Raw genomic sequence first — 27386 nt, forward strand, 5'->3', positions numbered from 1 at the left:
ATATTGAAAGTCCTAAAACATGCAAATCTAGTTAATGTCAGAAAGTAATCAACATAAAAACTTTATTTAGAAAGACATTGTAAAACAAGTATTTTTTAACTTACATGAATATCAATAAGCTAGAAAAATCTCTTAAATTTATGTGAAATAGAGTAAATAAAATAAAACAATTAAGATATGAAGAGATATAAAGTTATTTTGTATTTTTGTTATTCCTGTTTCTTTACACTATTACTATAACTTCATAAGTTTTGCAGCTATCTACAGGCTCAGTTATTCCCATAGGAGAGTGATAAGAAGACAAGACTTAAATATTATTGTACCTTTCTTTTTCATCTTCATTTAGAGGAAATTGGGATTGAGTAAGTAGGTGAAGCAATGGATGAAATGCTTATATGTGAGTCCTTATATGCTGGTTTTTAATATTATGGCATATGGTCAGTTTAATTGTGCAACCTGTTCAACAAGAGTATCTGTATAAATTGATTGCTTGGGTGATTAGCTGTAAGATCATTCCATAATGTTGTTTTCTTTTAGCTGAATGTGGAGGACGGTTTAAAGGAGAGTCATCAGGAAGAATCTTGTCTCCTGGCTATCCTTTTCCCTATGACAACAATCTGCGTTGCATGTGGGTGATTGAAGTAGACCCAGGAAATATTGTCAGGTACTGAAAATGAATCTTAAAATGTTAATTTTTTTTTTTTACTATAATAACCAAATCTTGGAGCCACAATAGCCAAATCACTCTCTAGAGTGGAGCAAAAAATAGGGATTTGGGGCACAAAACTTAAGATGCACATCACAGGTTTTGGCATTTTAGGTTTGGGTTGAAACTGTTGATTTTTTAATAAGCATTATACAAAAAAGACTGAGCTTTAAAATTGGTTATAATTTTGTGAAATTCGGGAGGCAGAAGAACTCTTTAGTGAAAGACTACATTAAAAAAACCAAAACAACACAACCTGCATTTTCACAGCTCTTTTTATTTAATTAGTTTTGATGGGAATGTGATATACAATATTGTTTTAGAAAAACTGAAACTCTCTTCTGAAAAGATTGTTTAGATACTTATAGATTATTTGAACGGCTAAAGTAATATATTACTTTATGGTCAAGTTCAAATATTATAATGTTTTTTTCATTCAAATTAATTTTTATATTAGGTTCTCATGCATTCAAAGATAAATGTGTGAAACATAAAAAACTGCCCTTTGAAGTTAAATATTATTTACTTTTTTCTGTTGCTGGCTTAGTTTTGTTGTTAAAGTTGTGTTGTTGAGTAATATTAAAACTGACAATAAAATCATTATGTTCTTTCAGCCTTCAATTTCTTGCTTTTGATACTGAGGCATCCCATGACATTCTTCGAGTTTGGGATGGTCCACCTGAGAATGAGATGTTGCTCAAAGAAATTAGCGGCTCCCTTATTCCTGAAGGCATTCACAGTACACTCAACATAGTAACTATCCAATTTGACACAGATTTTTATATCAGTAAGTCTGGATTCGCCATACAGTTTTCAAGTAAGTTGATTAATTTAATTTTTAATTTATTTTATAAGATAATTCACTCACATAAAATTGTCAGGAAACACCTGAAATCAGTGACTACATTTCTGATGTTTTAAGGGAAAGAATTGGCACAGACTTAAAGATTTGTTGTAGAGCTATATTTTTATCTTAAGGAAACAAACAAACAAAACCAATACCATGTTCTTTGCTAATGTTGGTTTTCAAGGGCACCTGGGGCAGTGCAAGAATGCTTATAACTATGATTAGTGTTTTTCACAAAGGAGGTGAAGTAGTCATGCTAAAATCTCCATCCATCTCTAATCAGTAAGAGCTTCTGCTTTCAGAGATGTTTGTGGGGAATTTTCATTTATTTTGGGATTGCATGGGATGAAACAGGAAAGGGCTCTGCAGGAACAGCAATGTCCTTCTCCCTTTTGCCTTCTAGTGCTATATCATCTTATTACAGGCAGCAGGATGACAAATCTAAACAGTTGCCTAACTGTTATTAAATCCCTTTAGACATTTTATTGCTGAAACAGAAGAAATCATTGAGCCAGGTCCATTTTGACCTTCTTTTTCCTCGGGTCAGTGAAATTTATATATATATTTTCAAGATTAGCAAGATCTAGTCTAATATAATTTTGTGTAGTGGTAGCAACATTTCTAACATGGGTTGACACAGAGACTCAATGTTAACACTATTTACCTCATTGTGCTTCCTGTTCTTGGTAGTTGTATTAGCCCCTGTTTTCCCCTACTCTTATTCTTTCCATGTGTATGACAAATAATTGTATGTGCATACAGTAATTTAAAGGAAGAGTTAATTATGAAAATGAGTGAGAGTACAAAGTGAAAGATATTTTATTTGTAGTGACAGAGTGCTTCTGCTCCATCAGCTTATTTTTGAAGCTGTGAATAGAGGTTATAATCCCTTGGCTCCAAGGTATTTTTGCCATTTTACAGCCTTACCCCCATGCAGAGCCTGCTTGAGAGATTCTCACATGTGTGTTTCCATTCTCAGACATGCTTTTATAATTAGTGTTGAAGCCAGAGAGGGAGACCATTATGCACTGGATTTATTTAGGCAGTCATTAAAGCTGAGGGGAAAAATAGATTGATGCAGGATAAGAATGGATTTACAAGGAAGAATGGATAGTACATGGGAGTAAAGTTATAAAACAGCTACTGATGCAGTTGCAGTGATTTATGTGAAAAGAGGGTTTAGAAATTTATCTGATAGGCTTTTTATTTGTTTCTCCTTGCCTTTGCAGTATGTTGAGTTCTAATGACACTAAAGAATCCATTAAGTTTTACTGCCTCAGCATTTCTCTTTGTCTTTAGTCCAGATTCTCAAAATCAGAGTGATCCTTCTCAAACTGTTGATGCAGCGCAGTTTGGGTGTATATTCTCAGTAGAAAAACAGAGGTTTTTGGTTTTGTTTTTTTTTTCCCTAAGTAAAGATTTTAAAGTAATGTGCAAATAGCTACACAACCTGAATAACACTATTGCTCTGTGGGCATATTATTTCTCTAACCAATAAAGAAAAATATTTGAGGGGAGGGAGGAAAGAGAAGGACAGTTCTTTGCAGCTTTGTTCCAAGTATTCATATACTTCCTTTGAGTACATAATATTGTCTGAGTAAAACAGATGGTGTCTTCATACTCTAGCTACACTGTAATTAACCAACAGAAAGCTCACACAAGGGAGGTATCTCCTTTTACTTTCCTCTTGCCATTTCATGAAGAGTATTTAACTGGTTTATCATCCCTTTTACCTCAAGAGGAATGTTATTCAATGACAACAGATATTTTATGTTCAAACTCATTTAAGACTTTGAATGTCTTATTTTCCTCTCTATTGTATTCTTACCCTTTAAACAAAAATGTGTTTCCAAAAATGGGTTAAACCTTCCTGTTAGTTCCTTATAAGTTTTTATTTCATTTTATCAATTGTTCTTACACAATTTTGCGTGTCATTTAATGAGCAAAAACGTTGACCACTGATAATGGGGTAAAATTTATATTTGACTCCTCTATAAGTCATCCAATATAATCAGAAAAATAATTTTTGTCTGGAGATACAAAAGGCAGGTGAGGTAGCATCCTTCACCAAATTAAAGAGTGTATGGAAAAACATAAAGAAGATGAAATGTTAAATAAAAAGTAGAAAGAAAATTATATTTATTTAGTATTACACCAGGTAATATTAGAATTGTTTCTTTCTAGAGCTGCCCAAAGCAATCCTTTAAAAGTCATGGAAGGTTTTATTAATTTTGTAAAATTTAGAGAATCCAAAGGGATAAAGTTTCGCAATGAGATTTTTCTTGACCATTATGTCAATTAGACTATTTTGTTTCTTTTTGTTAGCTTGCCTTTCTGTGGAGGAAATAAACCCCAAAAGGTTATTTGTATCTGAAACTGTGGAACTATTGTGACGGTTTAAAATATTCATAATGTCTTTCTGTAAGAAAATAATCACAGAATGGTGTGGGTTGGAAGGGACCTTAAAGACTATCCAGTTCCAACCCTCTAGCCATAGGCAGGGACACCCTTCCCTAGAACAGGTTGCTTTGAGCTCCATCCAGCCTGGCCTCGAACACTGACAGCTATGGGTCACCCCCAGCTTCTCTGGGCAGCCTGTTCCAGTGCCTCACCATGCTCATGGGAAAGAATTTCTTCCTAATATGTAATGTAGACCTTCTCTGTTTCAGTTTGACCTTAGTCCTGCCACTCCATGCCCTTGTCAAAAGTCTCTCTCTGTGTTTCATGTAGGCTTCCTTCATGCACTGGAAGTCCACAACTGGGACTCCCTGTATCCTTCTTTTTCCCAGACAGAGCAATCCCAATTCTCTCAGCTTTTCCTCACAGGGGAGGTGTCTTATCTCTCTAATCATCTTGGTGGCCTCCTCTGGACTCCCTGCAAGAGGCTCATGCCCTTTCTGTGCTGGGGACCATGAAGCTGAATGCAATACTCCAGCTGGGGTGTCACAAGGTCAGAGTTAGAGGGGAAAGAAATTATTTATTTCATGTTGAACTAAGGAATACTGGAGTTTTTTTTATGGTTGACAAGGATAATTTTTTTTTAATTTAACAAAATTGTACATTACTCTGAGAGGAAGAAATAAAAGTGATAAATTTCAGATGAAATAAGGGAACTCAGCCTGATTGTTCTTCTCTACTTTCCACCAATTATCCAGGGCTAGTGAAAGTATACAGCTTCTTTTATACATCTAATGTAAACAAAGAAATTAATGGCTTCACATGTCATCACTAGGCAGAGCAGAATTTTGGTCTAATATTTTTTATGTGTCTTTATGTCTTTCATTTTTGTATTGGACCTCTGCAAATGACCACAACAGTATCTCTTAATTTAAACATTGTAACTTTTCCGTTTCTGCAGTCTTCTTTGAGACTTCAATGAAGTAGCATGATAGAAAACAGAGCCCCCAAATCCCAAAAATCAAAGTATCAAAAGATGTACAAGAGGCAGAATATTTCAAAAACTTTGTATATGCATGTAAAAGGAAAATGAGAGCCTCTGGTGATTCAACAGTAAGACAAAAACGTGAGGATTTTGGAACATGTCTAAATGGCATGTGAATAATGTAGTTATAGAACAGATGCCAGAGGTCTGTCCTTAAAGTGTGAAAAGTAGACAACAGGTCAGAAGCAACATGCAAAGAGGAAATACCTGTTACAGCATATTTTCTCTCAACTGACAGAGACAGAGCATGAGTAGCCCAGTACATACTGGAAAAACACCAATTAAATCAGCAGTTTTGGGGTTTTTTTGAACAATAAATTCTTCACAAAATAGAAAACTAAACCTTCAAGACAAGTGAAGGAGAAAGTGAAGGGAAAAATAATTTGCCAGAGACATGAACTGTATTTCTCAAGGTCAGACCAAAATATTAGGTGCAGTGAAACATTTTTATCAGTTGATATCACTTCATGTCACCAAGATGAAAGTAGTAGGTGTGAAAAAAAGACAGAGAACTGAAAGCAGTTGAGTAAGAACACAAAATGGAAACCATTTGCTGATAATAATTTTGTGCATGTTTAAAATAATCTTCTTAATCACTTTAATATGTCTGAAGTGTGTAATATTATGTCAGATCCCAATGAAGTTAATCAGATCCTTTCCACAGATTTCAATGGCCTTTGATTCTGGTCTTACAGGAAAGTTTTCTCTCTGCTAACTTTAACATTTCAGGTGCCATTTAGCTTTCATGCAGAAAGGAAGGATCTGTATTCATCTTTAGTAGGCCATTATTTCACCACTAATAGCTGCACTACTGAATCACTCAGCATTACAGAATACATTTTGCTCAGACCTCAGAGTGCAGTCACATTTCTGACTAATTAAACATCACACAGGACAGAGCATTTTTTGAGCATTTTACAGCAGTCAGTGCAGAACTAAACCATAAATATTTTTTGAGTATTGGGACGATTTTGTAAATAGATGTCTAGCACTATTTCTTATATAACTGGATATGCCTTAAAATGCTTGGATTTACTGTCAAACTGCAGCTAGTTGTTCCTCCTTATTTTAAGACTAGATGAATAGCCCTTAGGAGTTACTTGCCTCTATATACTATAGAAAAAGCTTAGAACACTTGAGGCAGATACCTGCTTGCATGGCTTAAGTCTGACAATATTAATTTCCAGTCTAGAATTATAATGTGTCATATTGCTTACATTGATTACTGTGATGATTAAATGCTTGCAAGTCAAATTTCTATATTTATGCTTAATAGCTAAAATGTCTTTTAAATGTTTTGTGTTCAATTTTTTCTTTTATTTCTTTTTTTTTGTTGTTGTTATTTTCATTGTTGTCTTCTTCTTGTATTTTGGTGGGATTTCTTTTGTTCAAAGACAGATCTATTAGCCACAGTCACATTTAGGAACATTCTTTTGATGATGCACACCTTCCTGTATTTCTATTTTTTTTTTCTTTTCTTCAGCTTTCCCATAACAAAGATCTCTGCTTCTGATATATTTACCCTGAACGTGATTTGCAAATGCATATGGGGAATTTTACAGGTTTCTTTCTCAGAATGCTGTTTCCTCCCACTGCTGGTATAGGGATTACTTACTGACATAACTTTTTAACTTTTCTGAAATCACTAACATAGGGTTTAGTCTTCCTTGTGTCTATTCCATTGCATTAAGAAATTTTAATCTAAAATATTTTCACACTCTGGTTTGCTGATTTCTTTCATCTCTGAGCAGAATCATTTGGATTTATAGATTTCAGGACCACTGCTTTCCTATCAGAAATATCTGTGGATGTCCACACTTATAAATTTAGCTCAGTGGTTTTGTTTTAGGTTTGTAGGAGGTGATATTGGTGTATGTTTTCTTGTTTAGTTAGGGGATTATATTTTGGTTTGATTTTTGGGGAGGGATGGGAGGGTGGGCGTGGGTTTGCTTTGTTTTTAGCATCAAGAGGCTTAAAAAGAAAGAAACAGTTTAATAGATTTGTTTTCTTCTATTGGTTTTTACCTTTCTTTTAAGAAGCAGATATTAGTAAAAGGAGTGACCATTTATGTCTTTCAATGACAAAAATGACATTCCTGTCACAAGTTTGAAAATTACAATAACTTAGTAGTTGTCATCTTACTTCAGTAGCATAGAAGGTATGTGCATTTTTTGCAGGCAAATATTATGAGGTAATGCTTCTATGTAAAATGACTTGATAATGACTTGTAGCTAGAGAGACCAGGAGTTTTAGTATTAACAAGTGAAAGCTGAAAGGAAATATCAAAAGAAGTTGGTGACTTATAATTACATTATAAGTAATTTTAGCCTTATAAATAAACAAATCCTCCTCTTCACCATGTCACCATAAAAGTAACTTCTCTCAATTATATTTGAGATTGAAATTCCTGATTTTTGAACCGCATGTAGTATAGTTTGTTCAAACCCTTTTGACTTGTATGAATAGAAAGTCTACTCACCTGTCCTAAATTTACATAGGTAAAGTTGACTTTGTCTGATTTGTGACATGGCATTTCAGAGAGATCAAGCTGATATGGTTCCAAATATCAAATGTTGTATGTCTCAGACTAATATTTTAATTTCATATTTCAATTTAATATGTGGGAAACCTATTCTTTGAATCTGAAAAATCTGATGCTATGCTTTCTGTTAAAGAATAACAAAATTGAACACTCTGCTTTAAGTTTCTTGGATAAAATTTTCAGTTCCAATGGGTTATTTTAATTGCAGAAGAAGTCCACTACAAATATTTACAATTCTGTATATAGCAAAGCAAATTTGGAAGTGCAAAACTATACTTCTGTGGTTCTTAATATCATAAATAAAGTTACTTTTCTGTTTCAGAAAAGGTTCTCAAACTTTTTTTCCTTTGGTTAATCCAATGTCTTTCACTGAAATCTAAGTTGACTATTGATAAAAATTGAGCACCAGACAGCAAAATATTTATGTAATAATACAAATCCTTGAAATTATTTCAACTAAGACACTTTGAAGATTTAATTATTACCATGTATTTTATTTTCTATTTTATATTAGTCACTAAAAATTTGTCAAAAGTATACAGGTTATTCTATTTTGTGTACCACGTAATTTCCTAATATTTAAGTGTGACACCAACAGAAAAGCATTGCAATTTGGTCTATATCCACATACAAAAGCATATGATTTTATTCAAAGTATCAAATAATAGAATGAGGGTATGAGGAAGACTGGTGATCAAAATAACCTAAGCTTAATAATAGAGTTTACCTCTTTATGCTCTTTTGGGGCCAAAATTATGTGACTCCATTGACTGGATAAGGGGCATAATCTCAATTAAGCTTTCCTTTCTTTGCATTTCTTTTGCTACCAATCAGTGGACAAAACTGCATGGGACCAAGACTTATCATGTTTTTTCTTCTGCAAAGAAACATAACCCAAACCCCTTGTCTTGTGAAGAATTCACCATGAAAATTAGTCTCTGCATTCATATGCTGGATTGATTACTCGTCAGTCCAAATTTGCAATCTTATATAGAACATCAAGCAAAATACTGTGGGTCTGACAAATCCATTGTTTGAGGCTTATGTGATTTATTTTTACAAAACCGTGCACAGGTGACAGGTTGCTCATCTCTAAATGTATGTGGAGTTCATCTTGCAATAAATTCTGTACATAGGAGAACAGTATATTGAGCTGTTTTTGCAGAATGCTCCAAAATGGTATCTTGCTAAGTGTTTGATATAAAAGACAGAAGAAAACTGTGGAATTGACATTCAACCACATGACTGGGGAAGGCATTTTCCAATGGGAGATAAATTGGATGCCATAGTTATTCTGTTCTCTGTTGTCATTCATTCTAGTTAATGCTACTTTGGAGATAGATATTCTGTTTTTCAGTATCATTAGTCTCCTTTGTTTATCATTCATGTGCCATCCTTTATAGATACATGCACATGCGGACATGTGATGGGATCTTTCCTGCTAGTATAGGTACATCTTCATGATTGTTACCTTTTTTCTACATTCAGACTACAGTAGTGTTCACAAATGTACAGGAGGGACAACTATTTTGAAACTTACCTTCTGTTTCTCCAAGGTCTTAGTCTCTTCTCATTTGAACATCTCTCCTTTTTAAGTCAATGAATGTAAGAGAAGTGCATATTCTATTGTATAAAATCCACATGAAAGGAAAGGAAAGTGTTTTGGAGGTTTTATTCCAAGCTTGTAATTGAATGAACATCACAGAAATGTATCTAGAGAGAAGTAATATTTTGAGAGAATGGCATATATATATTTATAATCATTAATGTTGGAAAAGACTTCTAAGATCATCAAGTCCAACCATCAGTGTAGCACAAACATCCTGCTTCAATGGAGTTGACTTCAAGTTTGTCAGCTTATTGTCTGTTCCTACTTTCCCTCTTACCCCATTTCTGGCCAGGGATACCTATTTTGTAACATAATAATATGAAAGAGAGATTTTTGCAGCTATTTTTTGGTCAAGGAAATCATATTTTTTCTTAACAGCATTCCAGTAATCTGCTTGATCTCATCATTGGCAGATAGAAAAAAGACTCTTGACTGATGAATGCTTGTCTTTCTGTCCGATGTGTATAAATGTGGAAAAAATTATTTGTGGGCTGGTGTCTTCAGTTACAGGTTGGACATATTCTGACATGCAGTCTGAGCTACAATTCATTTCCAGAGATGAATTTTAAAATCTTGCTAACTATATAAATATAGAATCTTTATTCTTATTTATATTCCATCATTGTTTTGGTAAAATATAATCTGTATAGTGTTAAAGAAAACAGAAGCTATTCTTTGTCAGTGTTCTTTAAATTTTTCAAGTGACTATACTATAATACTTTCTTCAACACAAAAAAAATATTGCCTTAGCAAAGAGCAGGGTAATGAGATTCAAGTGTATGGACGGATTATTACCAAATGATGAGGCAAATTCTGCATCAGTGTCAAACTTGTCAATTACAGTACACCCTCTCTACCCCCACAACTCAACCCAAACAAACAAATAAAAAGAATTATTGGAAAAATTTGGCAAAAGTAAACAATTCAGACAGATTAAAGATTTGGCCATATCTTTAAGAACTATCAAAATATTCTTGTTGTTTTGAAACTATTAATCTATAATGCAAATATACAATTTGTGAAACTAAAAAGTAAAATTAAAAATTTAACTTTTAACATAGGAACAATCTACCCCTCTCTTCAGATTTCAGTTAAAAGACAAGGCAAACCAGAAGTGCTGCTCTCTGTTGTACAACCATATCCTTGACAGTTGCAACAGAGCAGGTTGCACACTATTCTGCAGACCAACAAATGAAACATACACATTTTACCTCAAATCATCTGAATAATCATTTTAATATAAATCCTATTAAGAACTGAATTACCATTAGTAAGATTTTTCACTGCATGAGCAGCCCTTGTGTGTAGTCCAAGGTTCTCATAATTTCTTCTTTTTGAGAAGCTATTTCTATATCATGGTATTCACATGTATGCATAAAGGAATATGCAGTCTGATATAGTATAAACATCTTCAAAGAACCAAAAAGGTCCCAAAAAACCCCAAGCCCTAAACATGCAATTTAAATGAAATTAAGATTTTCAAAACCCTTCTTCCCAGCTGGAATGCATTGCCAGCATGTTTAGATATTGTCAGAGTATCCATTTTCTACTAAGTTTCAGAAATTATCTGAAACCATTTGTCAATTAATTTATTTGGGCCTGAGTTTCATACTCATTGCCAAAGCTCTGAGCAAATACTAAAGAAATAATACCTGTTCCAAACTGGAGAGTTCATATTATTGGAAAAAAAGATTATTACTTATGAGCTGGAGATAAAATAGCTATTAAGGTTTCCAATAAGACATGGTAAGAGAAGTGTAGTGCTTTGGATGGCTTTAACAGCTAGTATAAATTGACAAAACAAAAACAATAAGAAAAAGTAAAATTATGTTATCTCATTAAACCAATGTCAATTATCTCCCTAAGAACTACAATTTACCTAGTAGTACAATCCATAACCTATCCTTTCTGATAATCTAACTATTATCCCAACCTATCTGATAGTAAAATCAGATAAAGACCCTTAAAAAAAAGCTTCATGTCCACTGTTGCCCTCTTCCCCCATTTACCATCCCCACCCACCCCTCCAAAAAAGAGACTATACCAGGTTTACACTATAGTGTAAACAAGAGTTTTAAAGCTATTTCAGTTGATGTCTGAGATGGGGGTCAAGCTGGTGAGGAAACTTGTTCTGACTGTGGGTGTGGGGTGTGTGGCTGTGAAGGAGCCTTAGCCCAAGCTTTGGTTGTGCAAGTGTGAATGCCATAGTCCAGCGTGGTTGGATGGGGAGGTTTCCTTAACACAGAGCCCTGCCTACCCAACCTAGAAAACCCTGATTATGCAAGATGTTAAACTTCTTCGTTTTAGGGATGTGTTGTCCCAAATGAAATTATGATTCTTTGATTTATTCCTAATATTTTCCCATTTTAATCTTCAAACAATAACTGACAAACTTAGATAGAATCCATGAAGTCATGCAAAATCAACAAATGGAGTCTCTGGTTAGAATTTACTTAAGAATTTCAATGATCATGCTTCTAAATATCTGTTAGATCTACAGCAGAAAGGAGAGTTAAAAATAGATTTAAGAAATGCTATCAGCAGTGCTTCTGTTGGTAGAAGACCATGAAAATGCTGTAGGTAATTTATTCTTTCTTTTTCAGGAAAAGTTATACAGAAGGTTGGATTTAAAATAGCAAATACCAGGCTTACCTGGTTCTCAAATAGCATTAAAGATTCAGGGAGACTGCAGTGTCCACATGGGTAAAGGTATTATGTGGGTCCTGAGACAGCTTGAATTTTGAAGGTGCAGTCAGGCTTGGTTCAGGCTGGTGCATGTTTGAAAGACCAGCAATACTAGAAAGCCTTTATTTAAAGTGATAGGAATTTGGAAGGATATGTTGGTTTAAATAAGTTTATAATAACATTTTGGACGAGACTTGTGTTATGAAGAGCTTGAAATTCAGAAGGCTTGAAGCTACTGACGTGACTGTGCGCTCTGGGGAAAGGAAAAAAATAAAAAAGAAAAAAAGAAAAAACAAGAAAAAAAGATTTATTTTTTCCTTAATTCTCCAGGTTTGGGATTCAGAATCTTTAATTATATTTGACTTGGCATGCATTAGGATGTCAAATTTAGAAATCACTGTTAGCATCAAGAAATCTCAAGACATTTATTATATTGTTTCCAGCATCAATGGAGTCTCTTATAACCTTGTCCAACTTTTAATGCTATGTTTCAAGGTATCTTTCCTCCATGAAATTGGAGCTGTCCTTTTAGAACATTTCAGTCACCTCGTAAATTGCCTAGGCTTGTGAACTATCACAAACTTTTTGACCCTGGTAGTGACTTACTGCCTTTGAAGCGGGAATAATAAATTTTGAATATTTAATTATCTGAATTATGGACTAAATATTTTTTTCCTTATTATTAAAAATAGGTATCAAAATTTTTTTATACTCCACATAAAGGGCAATCTGTGTTTACATCTTTTCTGGGTGTGATTGAGTGGTGGTTTAATGTTTTCTGTGGCTCTGTAGGAGCATTTGCACAGTATTGTACAGCTCATAAAGAGATGATTTAGGATCATCTACCTCATCTCTACGGCTCAAAACATATGAATTTGTTTATATGAATGCTCTTAGGAAAAATTCAAACAAGTTTTGGGTGGAAGGGAAATTAATTTTTTGCATGGCTTGGCTGCCAAGATTCTTAACAAGATTCTGCCCCACTTTATTCAAGTCACCTAGCAGGAACTGTGTAAGATAAACAACTTTCCAGAGTAAATACTTCTGCCTGTGCAATGGCATTTGTTTTCTGGAGGATTGGTGATCTCATATTCAAAGTCTAAATTAGAAAATATGGTTATATGGCTATCTGAGATATTAAGTCTCACTTGTGGGTCCTTCAGTTATTTCTGTGTTAGCACATCACATAGAAGAATTAAGAGGAGCTGATGCATGGATTGAAACAGCTGGTAATGAACCTCTGCTGGCAGCACTGTTTAGAGATATTCTTAGTTCAGAGTCATTCTAGCATAGTTCAGTAGTGTATCTTCAAATTTAGCTTCATCCAAATGAAAACAACTCCTCTGCTCCAAAACCATGCCCCATTGCAAACCAAAACACAATCTGGAGTTTTATTTGACGAACATACTCAGCTCAGAAGTGTGTAATAATTGTGTTGAAACACTTTCTGTCACTCTGACCGTGTAGAGAGACATACAAGCCCTGTGTATCTAATATGTTTTCTAATCTCTCACCTACTGAACAGTTTGAGCATGTGCTGCATTCATCCCCATCCTGGAATTTATGATCAAGAATTGTCTCTTCATTCTTTATCTAGCCCAAATTGTTTGACTGATTGCATGTGATTACTCTGAACTAGCAGTGCCAAGAGAAAAATAAAATAGGTTTCTGCATTTTTCTCTCTTCATTAGAGGGCTCTCAGATGATCACTCACAGGTTTGTGCTACACACAGAGTCACTCTTGCACCTGTTATGCTGCATATATTAGGTAATAGACACATCTGAGGTTTGTCCATTTCCCATAAAAAATGTTTTTAATAGGAATTTAATGGATTAAATTCACAAATCACAGCTTACTGGTTATTCAAAACAATATTTCCTAAACTCTGAGTCTCCAATTATTGTAATAGAATAAAACAGGAGGTATTATTTTCTTACTTTATCAACTCTAATACATCACAAAGAACTTCAGTGCTTATACATGAACTTATGGGAAATTGTGATAGCCCACTCTTTATTTTGCAGAAAGCTCTCAAGATTTAATTGCAGTTAATCAGGCATATATAAAGGCATTATTCCCAGAATTTTTGCTTACTCCACAAATTTTCATGGGGAATGATGTGATCACTTCAGTGATTGAGGTGCTTGAATATATAACAGGAAAAGAAATCCCACTTTTTGTACTGCAATATATGCAGTTCATAAACAGTACTGACTCTTTAAAAGGAGAAAAAAAATAGGCTGAAGATAGGTAATGAAAATAAATATTTAAAAAATAGATTAAAGAGGCAGAGTTGAGAATGGAGGGCAGAACACACAGATAGCCTCTCTGAAATAAAAAACCTCTAAACATACACAGCTTTTAACAGTAGTAATGATGGGTTAAAGTCAGGCACATGAAAAAACCCTTACGGCTACAGTAGACATGACAGAAAGCTATGGTTAAGAAATTCAGTTTGAATATATGGGGAATATGCGTTAAGTCTCCAGAAACGCAGTAATTCTATAATTGCAAACAGTATTGAAATTTTTTTTCTCCAGTCTCCTTCTTGCATAAATATTTTTTAATTTTTCCCTCAAAATAAAAACAATTATGTGTTTGACGATTCTTATTCTGACAAATTTATTTATTAAAAAAAAATCACCTCCTCTTTGAGGTGAATAAATGGCAACATGCAAGTAAAAATAGAATTTACCAACAGATTTAATATTAAAATAGAGACTATATATTTAATAAAAATTATTAACACAGCATTTCTGTCTCAGTTAAAAAAAAAATCATGTGTTTCCTTCTGTTCCAGTGGATGAGGACATTAATTGTAGATCTTAAGTAAAAGTTTGTCCCTTGTGATGCTGATTGTAGAGGGAATCTGGGGAACAAACATTAATAAGACACCTAACTTTTGCATGGCCAAGATTAAATTAAATTAATCCTACTCCTAATTAAGCAAGTTGGTTTTGACATGTACTTACAAAGCAAGATATGTGGTGCTTAGAAATACCACAAAGGAATAACTTATTTTTGCTCCAGTCTCCCTGTAGCTGTGGAACTCTGGGTGCCTTCTCCTGGTTTATGAATTAGACAGAAAAAAAAAGAAAATTAAGGAAATAGTCATTTTTAGGAATTCTGTAATGCTCACTTATTTCCACCACAAAATATGGTGACATGCAAGAAAAACAAATAAACAAACCAACATGTATATGCACATGTTTTTGTTTTTTTTTAATTTGACCATAATTTATATACATAAGCCTTTATCACCATTTAAAATTAGCATCAAAGTAAAATAACAGTTGAAACTTGGTGTCTAAATCTCTCAGTTCTAGCTGTTGAAATGCTCCATGGAGGTATGTGTATATATGTGTTGAAATGGAGGTGAAAGACACAAAAGATACAAAACACTGGAGTTCTTGCTTTCAAGTAAAAAAAAGTAGATTGTTATATAGGTACAAATAAAACATTTAGAGAAAAAGATGTTTCAAAGCCTTGTATATATATTTGAATTGTCCAGTATGAATACCTAAGGCTATTACTTATTTTCACCCTGCCATATCACCAAAGGCTGTGTGAAAAATTGTAGTATAACTGTACACTGTAAGTGCTCCAAGTTAGTAGCTTTATAGCTCTGCAGTGTGCTTTCACTAAGAACTCGTCACTGTTTTATTATTCTGATGATGATGTTTAGGATAATGTCATGCAACTACATGAATAAATAAATCACATATCATGTTGTAGTTGTATTGTGAAGGGTTTTTTTCTCTCTTCCTTTAGGTAGCACTTTAAAGAGAAGATAGAAGCAAAATTTCCCACAGATTTTAGGAAAATCTAGCCTAATAAATGATTATTTATTTATGATAAATCAAAGTATATTCAGTACTTTTAATGGCATGCTGCATTCTTTTCCTTTCTTACATCCTGTTCATTCAGAATAAATTTTTTATCAGCCTGTTGAGAAGCTCACTTGGTCTGTCAAACCAGTTCATAAACCCTTCAGTTAGATTTCATACTTTTAATAGAGCCTTTTAAATTGCTGAACAAACTCAGGAAAAAAAAAAAAAGAGAATTAGACCTTTAGAAATCATCTATTTAAAATTCTAAAACCCGGATGATGACATAGCGGGAGCAGAGAAGCTCTCTTTTGCATTCTAGTGTTCTAATGCAAAAAAACAGTCTTAAAGCAGTGGTTTTATTTTTAAATTAGATCTCTGTGTATATAGTGTGAATTTGAAAAGTTTAAAAATATTCATGGAATAGTTAAAGTTGGAAAGTACCTCTGAAGACCTCAAGTCCAATAGCCTGGTCACAAAACAGTCAAACAGACAGCAACACTTCTGTAAAAAAAAAAAATATAAAATGTTTGACCACACTTGAAGTGAAACAGCGTTTTCCTTTATAAATCTGGAGTTTTTCTTGTTGCATCTTCTGATTGCTATCTTTGTGCTTTGTCTGCACACATGCTTCCTAGAAGAGCTTTTGTCTTCTCTATTCCTTTTCCGTAAAGCTGCTTTCTGGTAAATTGTTTCTTGGGATTCATTTCTCCCGGATGAATTTCCTTTTTAGAACATCCTGAAGCTTGTCTCAGGCTTTTTCTCCAGCCTACTGAGACCTCCCTAAATAGCATCCCTGAACTGGAGCACATCTACTGATCAGCCAGTGTCTGTAAACTTGCCAAAAGCTAACTTTGTCTCGTTGTCCCCATCTTTAATGAATATTGAAGTCAACAACCACCCCTGAGGGACACTGCTGCTAATCAGCTCCTGCCTAGGTTTTGGATCATGGACACTCTTTGAACCTGGCGCACCAACCTGTTTTCCATCCATTTCCTACTCCACTTATCCAATCCATGCTTCATCAATTTGGCTACAAAGCCAAAAGACCAGGAGGTGGGTTGAGCAAGCATGCAAGCATGCAAGATGACTGCTATACAAGGCAAATAAGGGTAAGGTGATAAGTTTGGCACACAGATCTCATCTTATAAAATTAATTTGCATAAATATTAATAAGTGATTAAAACACCCAAAGAGATTGTATCAGGAATTCCTATGTGGCCCCTTCATGTCTTTTTCAGCCATATCCAATTTTTTTACATAATGATGAAATCTAGGAAGAACAATATGATGAACAGACAATAAGTTTCATGCCAACGTTCTCTCTTTGGCCCTTCAAGATTGATTGCAAATTCTGAGTAAGAAACAGACCCCATTCTTCTGGAATTGCATGTTTTAGATAAAGCAGAGAATTGTTTTTCCTTGTTTATGGCAAAATTCAAGACAGATAATATTAAAGTGGGCAGAACACAGTGAATTTGGTAATTTCCTATTTTAGTAATATTTTTTCTAAGTTTAAACCCAGAAACATATTTAAAGATACAAACAGGAGTCATGGTAGTGTCTAAAGCTGAAATTTTAAAAAATTGCATTACAATATAAAAAAATAACTGTCTTTATTATGAAACATTTTAAAAAATATGTATTTAATATTTGAGGGCTAAGAAGGAAAATTTTCCCCTTACTTCTGTTTATGCTTGATTTTTTGTGAGGATTTATTTGTGGGGATTTTTTTTTCCCTATAGTCAATGCTTCCTATGTTTAAAAACAACCCCATAAAAATCCCAATAAGTGTATAGCACCAATTATATTTTTATTAAATACGTCTTGGAAAGGAAGGTCTTTGGAGGTTTTTCTTTTTAGAGAAATACAGTTTAGACTTAAATTTGCTCTTCAGAAACATAGTAAATACAAAACCCAGACACATTTTGGATGAATATATTGCTGTCTCCTGGTATTACCTTCCCAGAAAGAGGGGATCTGAATTAAATCTCAGTACTGCCACTTTGTGTTTATGTTACTCAGGTTGCTGAGCTTAGTGGGACTAGTTCCACAGGCAAGTCTGACATTTGGTATTTATTTGTAATACATATAACATGTTTCAGTTCCATAATGTTAGTAGGAAATGATATTTACTTAAATATATATTGATGAACTTACTTTTGCTTAATCTCACATGTTTTCGTGCATAATATATTTCAGTATGTTTATCAAGAGGAAAATATATTTAATTTTCTTATACTTTTTTGTAATCATTGTGATTGTATTTTATCTTAATAATAATCCATACTGATGTATTATATGTAGATGTAGACTGTCTCAGACTAAATCCATGTGTATTTTTGTAGTGATTTCTTTATTATTACTACAAAAGTCTAGTGTTGTAGGTAGGTCATATGCAAGGGTATAAATATGAGTGATCAATAAAATTCGCTTCCACGGTCATGGCTAAATGTTACACCAGAGATATATTTATGAACTATAGAATTGTGGAGAATTGAAGATGTTTGCAAGCATACCTTAATTGGAAAATCTGAAGAGCTTAATCTGCTTTTAATTTTATTTATATAAAAAATTGCTCTAAGTTAAAAGTACTAAATGTCCAGAGTAATAGGAAATCTCCTCCTTTCCTTTCCTTTTTGCACACTGCAGTGCTTCACAGAATTAAAAAAATAACTAAAAGAAAAATTAACCACTTTTAATAAATAAAGGAGATAGAAAAAATTAATAGTATAAAAGCAGCTGATTGTTGGAGGGTTGCTCAATATTTTTAAGTGATTAAGAAAATTTTGAAATTGCAGAGCTTCCTGGTTAGAAAAATGTAAAAAAATGGAAATTTGGTTTGGTTTTTTTTTTCAAAAATGTGTTTATATTTTTTTCACTGTGTTGCCAGGTTCTGTAGCCACTGCCTGTCGTGATCCTGGTGTCCCTATGAATGGAACTAGAAATGGTGATGGAAGAGAACCTGGAGACACTGTCATTTTTCAGTGTGACCCTGGCTATGAACTTCAAGGAGATGAGAGAATAACCTGCATTCAGGTAGAAAACCGGTACTTCTGGCAGCCAAACCCACCAGTCTGTATAGGTATGCAGAAAAAAATTAAATAATGCTTTCCTAAAAATAGAAATCTTTATGTAATTAATGTTATAGGAACTTGTTCTAGGAACTTGTTTAAAGAAAATACATGTACTGCACATCTTAAAAATTATTTTACGTCAACCTCTGATAGTCATAACCAAAACCTTTCCTCTGTAGTTGTTAGTATAATGGTCCTCATGCTCTCCCTCTCAGGGCCATTACATTTATAATTTGATGATCTGGGACAGAGAAAACAAGTCAATGTCAATGACTATTATCCTTGGTAGTATATTCTTGGACAAACATTGTGGGGAGGAACTTACCAGAGATTACGACTGCAAGGAGCACTGTACAGCTTTCAAATACTCTCCTTCATTTAATAAACTTATCTTGACCTTTGCTGTAACAAATAACATCTGCATTCTATTTGCATATCCTCTTCATGCACACCATCTACCTTGTTCATGCCTATCTGCAGAGAGGTGTTTGCAAACACTACAGTACTGACTTGGTGTCTTGGCTTTTCTATTTAATGTGTTAAAGTGTTATTTTCTCTGTTCTTACTCTCCTTACTATGCCTTCCTGCATCATGTGAGTTTATGGGCTTGAAGACAAGAGCTGTCTAGAATATTTTCTGGAAGACTGCAGTAAAGAAGCATTTTATTGCTCATCTCTCGTAATTCTTAGATATGAAAATATATATGCATTTTATAGTAATGGTAACTGAACATCTGTAGATATCTAAGTGAACAAATAAAAGGAGTTCTAGGGCTCTGGGTCCTAAAGTTAAAATATTTTTTCTATCATGATGTCCTTATAATTACCCTATTATAAAGCAGGCTAGCAGTTTTAATCACTATCAATAGTGAGTTGATGATATTACAAAATAGATTAAAAGTAGGTGTAGGTGCTCAACTGACATTCTGTCTGTAGCACATATTAAATATGTGTATACTTGACTTTAGCTGCATACATCCATTTATCTAATACTGGTAAGTTCCACACTTCATGCAAAACACCTACTGTACACAGAGTAGCAAGAATGCTTATTATGATGATCTATTTGTCCAAATGTCAAGCATGAAGTTATTCTCTATTGATTTCCTATAATGATACAGTCTTGGAGAATATAAACTGCTAATAGACTAGAGTGTGCAAACCTTGCCTTGGAGCTAAGTGATTTCAAAACTGTGTTGTAGCTCAGTACACCCTGAAGTTCATTGATTTTTTTTCTCATAGCTTGTAATATATTAATTAATGCTGCTCCCATCCCTGTAAATCCAAACTGTGCAATACTTACCCCACACATAACTTCAACATCATCATCGTTTTTCAAAGTTTTAGAAAAAATCAAACGTAATTTTGATGAAAGAATAAGAGGCAGGAATTATCCAAAGGTGTGCAGTTGTACCATGTTCTAGATCTATTTTATTGGTTCTTTACACATCAAAATGTGTGTGTGTTTTTTCAAACCTCTTTATTATTAATGCTCAAAACTAGGTAAATGTACTTTTTAATTGTTCTTACCTGTGGGAGTGCCTTGTTTTTTTTAATTCCCTTAGTCTTGCCTTACAAAATTTTTAGAACATCTTCCTTTCAAAGGTACTAGCAATAGGAAAATAACAAAGAATTAAATAATGATTCATGTATTTGAATGAAAGATAGTAATTAGAAATTCTTCTATACTAAAGATATTCTGAGAAACTATAAATTTGAGAGCATGTTTCTGCCAAAAGACAGTCCTTTGCTTTGTGCCTGTGATGCAAAAAATAGCCCCATGTTTTCCACTCCAAAGATTTTCTGGATCCAATCCTGCTTAGGTACCAGAATCTTAAGTGACTGTATTTGCTTATTTTTCTCAAGGATTGCATTAAAAATTCTGGTATGCAAAAACAGATTTTAGGATGCAGTTTAACTATACATTTAGGGGAAGTATAGACTGTCTCCCAAGGTTTCAGACTTTCTTCAAAAATTCATAGCTGAGTATTTTTTTTCCTTGTGGCTTGATTTTGCTTGTTTCTACTGTTTTGTTTCAGGCAAGGTCTTGTTTTTCATATATATATCTATAAAAAAGGTTTTATTGTAAACACTTAACTCCAATGGTAATTTCCATTCAAAATCAAATAATATGATAATTCTTTATTTAATATGTTGGGGTTTTTTTAACAAAAGGAAAGAAAAAGTAAATGAAACCATACATTCTGTTTCATTTCTTAAGAAGTAAATAAATAAATAAAAGCTAGAAAGCTGTGGAATAAGATTTTGTTGCCTCCTAGAGAAAATAAATAGGTTGTAAATAAAAACCACCTCAACCTTTACTTCCTTATATAGAAACAATGAATGCTGAGATCATCACAGAGACAGTGAGGCTCAGTGCTTGCTTACCCCTGTGTCTACAGAGAGGTTTATAAAGACAGGCTCACATAACCAACATCTAGTTTTTACTGCATAACACATAAAAAATATATATTTTTCATTGTGTTTTGACATTTGCCTTTCTTTCTAGATGAGTTGTTATATTTGTTCAGTCTTACCTCTTATGTCTAATACTGTAAAAGGTTTTCTTTAAACTTTGTTTTCAGAGCTGGTCTGTCCTCAGTTAAAAATAAGGTTATGGCAATAATAATTTTCTACATAATAAATTCAGAAAATTATGGATTCTTAAACACATAAGAATTTAACTAAAACACACAGAGACAGAAGTCTGTGCTTAAGTTTAGAGAAGATCATAAACTGGAAAAGGAAACATAATTTAATAGCATTTTTTACTCAATTATGTTAACATTTTCAGCTGACTATCTTGTGAACTGACAATCAAAATAATCTGGAACCATTCTATCTGAAGAAAATTTAATCTGCGAAACATTTTGCAAAGTTGGAGATTATGTTTTTTATTATTATATTTTACTGCTGTTAATGGCATGACTTGAAATAAAATATATTGTGGCTGTCTGTCTAGCTTAGTGTACTTTACATTTTTTCCCTTTTTGATTATCAACAGACATTGGGAATAATTAAATGAAAACACTGTAAATAGCGAAGGTAATTGCTGATGTATGTAAAGAACAAATAGGTATATAAGAAAGAAGTTATTCATATGAAAATATTCTATCAATGAACTAACAGGGAACTAAACAAAATCAAGAGCTCAGGAAAGTAGCATGAATGCCGACATTGGCAGAGTTTAGTCTGGAACAAGGACAGAGCATTTAACTTCCTTGTATCATTATATACCAGTTCAGAGTACTTCAAAAATATCATCAGACTCATACAGTTTAGTGGTCATTTCAGTGAAGCCTGGTTACAGTGAATAACTTAAATATCCTCTTTGGTATTCTTCACATTTTCATTCCTAGGATAAACAGAGTGCAACATAAACCATTAAAGTACCTGAAAAAGAGGAATGTACAGGGTTCTACTGAAGAACATTGGTTCCAGCTGATGAGCAGCCTTTACATACAACTCACAGTTCCTTTTTTACAGGAACTTTTACTTCAACAAGGTTACAGAAAGTTACACTTTCTGTAATTAATGGATGCATATTGTTTTATAATAATTAAATTTTACTCATTTTGAAATTGTGACAAAGGAACATTCAATGGCATATGCTTTTAATCAGAAACAATACAAATTTTAATCTTTGAAGATAGAAAATTTGCAATTATTATCCTTATTGTAAAACTAAGTAAATATTTCACACTAAATGAAATTTCTCCCATCTTTTCCCTTGTAGCTAATGGAACGTTACCTATCAGCTGAAAACATCTGGGAAAATGTTATTGTGATAAAAATTGTGTTTGGTGGTTGTCAAGAAAAGCAAAACAAATTCTGCTAGTTCTGGAATATATATTTTATGTATTTGCTAGTACTATTAATTTGTGATATTTTTGTGTTCCTAAAGCTGTCCTAATGTCTGTTTTTTCAACTTCTAACTGTTTTTACACAAAATCATGATTTTAGGATTCATCACCAATTTTAATACCAAAATGCAAATGTGTAAACGAAGATTCTAATTTTTTGGTGTTTTGTTTTGAGTTAATTTTGCAATTCATTCCTCCCTTTTAATATAAACAGATATGTAATATGTAGAAAGACTATACTCATATATACTGTGACTGTGAATATGTTAATCTACTTAAGTATTCTACCTGCTTTACCTGAACTCATAAATGACCTGTGATTTAATTAATAAAATCATAGATTCACAGGGTGATTTGGGTTAGACCGTGTAATTCCCACCCTCCTGCTGTGTCAGGGACATTTTCCATTAGATCAAATTACTCAAAGCCCCATCCAGCCTTATCTTGAACAGTTCTAGGAATAGGCATCCAAAAATTCCATGGACAACCTGTTCCAAGTCTCACCACCCTCCCCGTAAAGAATTTCCTCCTAAAACCTGATCTAAACCTACCTTTAAGTTTAAACCACTTCCCCCATTGTCCTGCTACTGAATGACCTTGTGAAAAATACCCCTCCACCTCTCTTGTAGGGCCTCTTTAGGCACTGAAAGGCACCATAAATTCTCCTGGAGCCTTGTCTTCTCCAGGCAGAGCAATCCTAATTCTCTCAGATTGTTTTCATAGGAGAGGTGTTCCATCTCCCTGACCATCCCTCCTCTGGACTGTCTCCAAAGGGTCGATGTCTTTCTTGCATTGGATGCCCCAGAGAGAGAAGCAGTATTTCTCATATTAGGAAATACTCTGTATATTTCCCAGTAGGTTGAATTATATCGGTACATATCATCTTTATCTGGATCAGATCATAAATCAATGTTGTCTGGATCAGGTCCAGACAACATTGATTTATGAAAGGTGGGTTCTGAATGAGCAACCTGATCTCCTTGTACGACAAGGATGCCTGCTCCAGTGGTGTTAACTATCCAGCATTTGGTAAAGTGTTTGAACTATTTCCCACATCATTCTCATGGAGAAACTGACTTAATTGGACAGGTGAACTCTTCACTGGGTAGCTACTGACTGGATGGGCCCAGAGAGTCAGGGTGGATGGAGTTACATCCAGCTGGTGGCCAGTCACCTGTGGTGTTCTGGGTGCTGGGGCCAGTCCTGTTTGATGTCTTTACTGATGATCTGGATGAGGCAATTGAGCACACTCTCAGTTTTCTGGTGTCACTAAGTTGTGCTGGAGTGTTCATCTGCTGGAGGGTAGGAAGGCTCTGCAGCAGGAACTGGAGAGGCTGGATCAATGGGCCATGACCACTGCTACGAGTAAGGTGAAGTCATGAGTCCTGCACAACACCATGTAGCACTCCAGGCTTGGGGGATGAATGGCTGGGAAGCTGCCCATTGGAAAAGGACCTGAGGGCATTGGTTGACAGGTGGCCAAACATGAGCCAATGGGTACCCAGAGGCTAAGAAATCCAATGGTATCCTGGCTTGTATCAGCAAGGTATGTCCAGCATGACCAGGGCAGTGATCATCGTCCTGTACTCTATGCTGGTGACATCGAGGTAATAGAGTGAGTCCAGAGAAGGGCAACAAAGCTGATGAAGGGTCCAGATAACAGCATTATGAAGATTACCTGAGGAAGCTGACATTGTATAGCCTAGAGGAAAGGAGGCTCAGGGAAGACATTCTTGCTTTCTGCAAGCACCTGAAATGAAGTTGCATTGAGGGTGGTGTTCATTTATTCATTTATCCAAGTAACAAATGTCAGGATCAGAGGAAATGGCCTCAGTTTGCACCGTGGGAGGTTTAGATTGGCTATAAGGACAGATTTCTTCATCACCAGTAGGGTTATCAAGCATTGGTACAGGCTGACCAGGGAAGTGGCTTAGTCCCTGACCCTGGAGGTATTTAAAACACATGTAGATGTGGCGCTTAGTGACATGGTTTGGTGGTGGACTTGGCAGTGTTAGGTTTATGGTTGCACTCAATGATCTATATGATTCTATAAGAGATTTAAATTAACTTAGAGCTCACAGAATCTCTGTTACAGACGACCTGAGTAATCAATTACCTTCCGAGGCCCAAATGATCACTTAGCAGAATTAAAACTCAAAACCATAAATCTTTATAAATCTTATCTGGGATTTTTGAATAACATTGTAAGAAATTCTTTCAAAGAAGATCTTTAGAAAACCTGACTATTCTCTTGTTGCTACATGAAGTCTCATATAAGGAATGCTGAAGAACAAAATTTCATTAAGCGTTCCCTTTTTTTTACTATTTCTTTTTCTGGATTGAAACCCCACAACATTTGGGAACCTAAAAATCCCATAGGAAAATGTGGTTGTTTTATTCTGATTGTGCTTAAAGCTATTTAATTTATCTCTGAGTTTGAAAAGTGCAATTACTTGAATATTTTTTAAAATTTAATTTATATTATATCCATCTTGATCTGAACTGCAAATCACTGTTATCTGGTGAAAAGGCAGATAATTGCATTATCAATATAAATATCATGTTTCATAGCCTAAGGAGGTTCTTTTAGAATGTCTTTAGCAAGAAGTAGAAAGATGAAAACTTATTGTTGAGTTGAGTCTTTTTAAGTGTGCAGCCAGAGCATTTTTCAAGTTGACAGTATATTCAGAAAAACCTTGAAATTATGCTATGCAAGAAAAAGGACAGATTTCAAAACCAAGAGTTTCACATAGTAGTATTAGTATTTGTCTAAGGCAAAATGTGAATATGTTTTTTGTTTGGTTTCTATTAAAGATTTGTAAATACCTCACTTGTTTCACTTTTGGAGGACACTAAATGTCAGTGAACAGATTGCTGCTACTTGCTTCTTTGTCTCTTACCTTCTTTCCTCAAGTTCAGTCTATTTTTATTCACAGCTCCCTGTGGAGGAAACCTGACTGGCTCATCAGGTTTTATACTTTCACCAAACTTCCCTCATCCTTATCCCCACAGCAGAGATTGTGACTGGACTATCAATGTTAATAGTGACTATGTTATATCATTAGCATTTATCAGGTAAGCTGCTACTTAAAAATTTTAAAGTCATGTTTATAACTTTATTATTGGCTTCATTATTGTAACTTTATTATTGTTCAGATCGCTGTAGGGTAATATATGTGTACTTAATATAACTATCAAAGGGATTAGTAATCATTACCTTTGTTAAAAGTTACAATGAATACATCAGTGGAGCTTGGAAACTCATTGCTGTTTCCTTAAAAGCATTCTGTTTACACTGGCTAATGTTGAGGTAGATGGTGCTTAATTTAACTAAGATTCAGTTCCTGAGAAGATGGCATGGAGTAACTCACTGAAATGTCTGCAAACCAGGATGGTCTTTATTGATGAAAACTATTGATTCATCTGCTTGTATGTTACAGCTGCTATTTAGGCAAAATTTCAAAAGTAGTCTTTAAATTTAGTTTTATTAGTCCATATAATTTCAGGACACTCGAGATACTTCCTGATGTTCTGGCTACTAAATGGAATTTTTCTAGACTTTTCTTTTATCACAATAGAAGACTAAATTGAGCTTAATAGAATTCAGAAAGGAACTTTTGCTGTCTGCACTGTTTGCAACACATAATGTAAATTAATATATCTATTATGTGTGAAAAGTATGCATCCCAACCAGGAAATATGTCACAGAAAAGATAAAAATGGTACTTATGATGTCCCATCAAATTTAGGCTCTTCTTATGCTGGGTGTTCTATAATAGCGTCAATATTGTTCTGACCAGAGCTAATGCGATGACTTCTTTAGAAAGGTGGATCATATAGTTGTCTGTTCTTGGTGGTCAATAACATAGTATATGTTTTTGTGAATCCATCCTAAGGAAATTAATCACATAATTATATTTACATAATTAACAGTGTAATTATTTTGTTGATGATTTCAGAAAGCTGTAAGTTGGTAGGAAACTTTCTATTGTGTACTAGCACTTTGTTGATTTGGCTTAATATCATGACCTCAATATATTTAAGAATATTCTGCTTTTTATATCCTACATCTAGATATGAAATCCTCCATCTTAGAATAAAAAAAAAATATTTTGTAGTGTGAATCCAGAGACTATGAACAGTTTATAGATCCCAAATACTAAGTTAAAAAAATCTCAAAATATGGTCTGTTGCTATGAATCTTTGATAGAAACTCAGAAGCCTGGTCTTGGTCAAAGCAGATTGCATCTTTAATGAGAATTGCCTCATTTGTGACACACAGACAGACCTAGAGTGAGAAATACTGAATACTCCACTAAGTATTGTTAAATAGTCTTCTGAGTGGAACTTACTCCAGCTAATAACTTTAAACTTGAGATGAACTATGGCACTTTAATAATCAAAGCTTTTGACTTTTTACTTTCGCATTTCTTCTATAAGGAAATATATTTTAAATAATCCCAAAGTTAAAAGGGAAGCTCTATCAGGTCTTCAATGCCTACATTTATTTCAGTGAGGGGCTACTGTCAAGTAGAAATATAATAGCTTGGATTTTCATACTCTTTCTAACTACCTTTTTAGAAAACTTTCTTTTTGTATGATGACAATCTTACAAGTAGAATTGGTTAACTCTCTGCCCTTAACTAAAATTAAGTATGAATTTAACTAACTTAGTTAACAAATGTAGTTAATAATGAAGTTTGGAAGAAAATGTGAGGTTTCAATACTTCATCTTTTTATTTAAACTGATCATAGGCAAAATGCTTCTTCCTCTAAGAGATATGAGAA

At 34.0% G+C, this 27386-nt stretch overlaps 1 protein-coding gene across 3 annotated transcripts in view; it reads left to right on the forward strand.

Annotated features, from left to right (window-relative positions):
* The window catches only part of CSMD3 (CUB and Sushi multiple domains 3), a gene marked incomplete at both ends in the record, with an annotated part of 576542 nt that overhangs the window by 387476 nt on the left and 161680 nt on the right, over window positions 1–27386 (forward strand). For all 3 annotated transcript variants that reach the window (XM_084217912.1, XM_084217913.1, XM_084217914.1), the window contains 4 exons: window positions 538–664; window positions 1321–1523; window positions 18553–18744; window positions 25535–25673. In XM_084217912.1, coding sequence (XP_084074038.1) covers window positions 538–664; window positions 1321–1523; window positions 18553–18744; window positions 25535–25673 — 661 coding nt within the window. The remainder of the gene's footprint in view (window positions 1–537; window positions 665–1320; window positions 1524–18552; window positions 18745–25534; window positions 25674–27386) is intronic.

This window comes from Fringilla coelebs (assembly GCF_963513975.1).
Source record: "Fringilla coelebs genome assembly, chromosome: 1".
In the NCBI taxonomy this organism is placed as follows: Eukaryota; Metazoa; Chordata; class Aves; order Passeriformes; family Fringillidae; genus Fringilla; species Fringilla coelebs.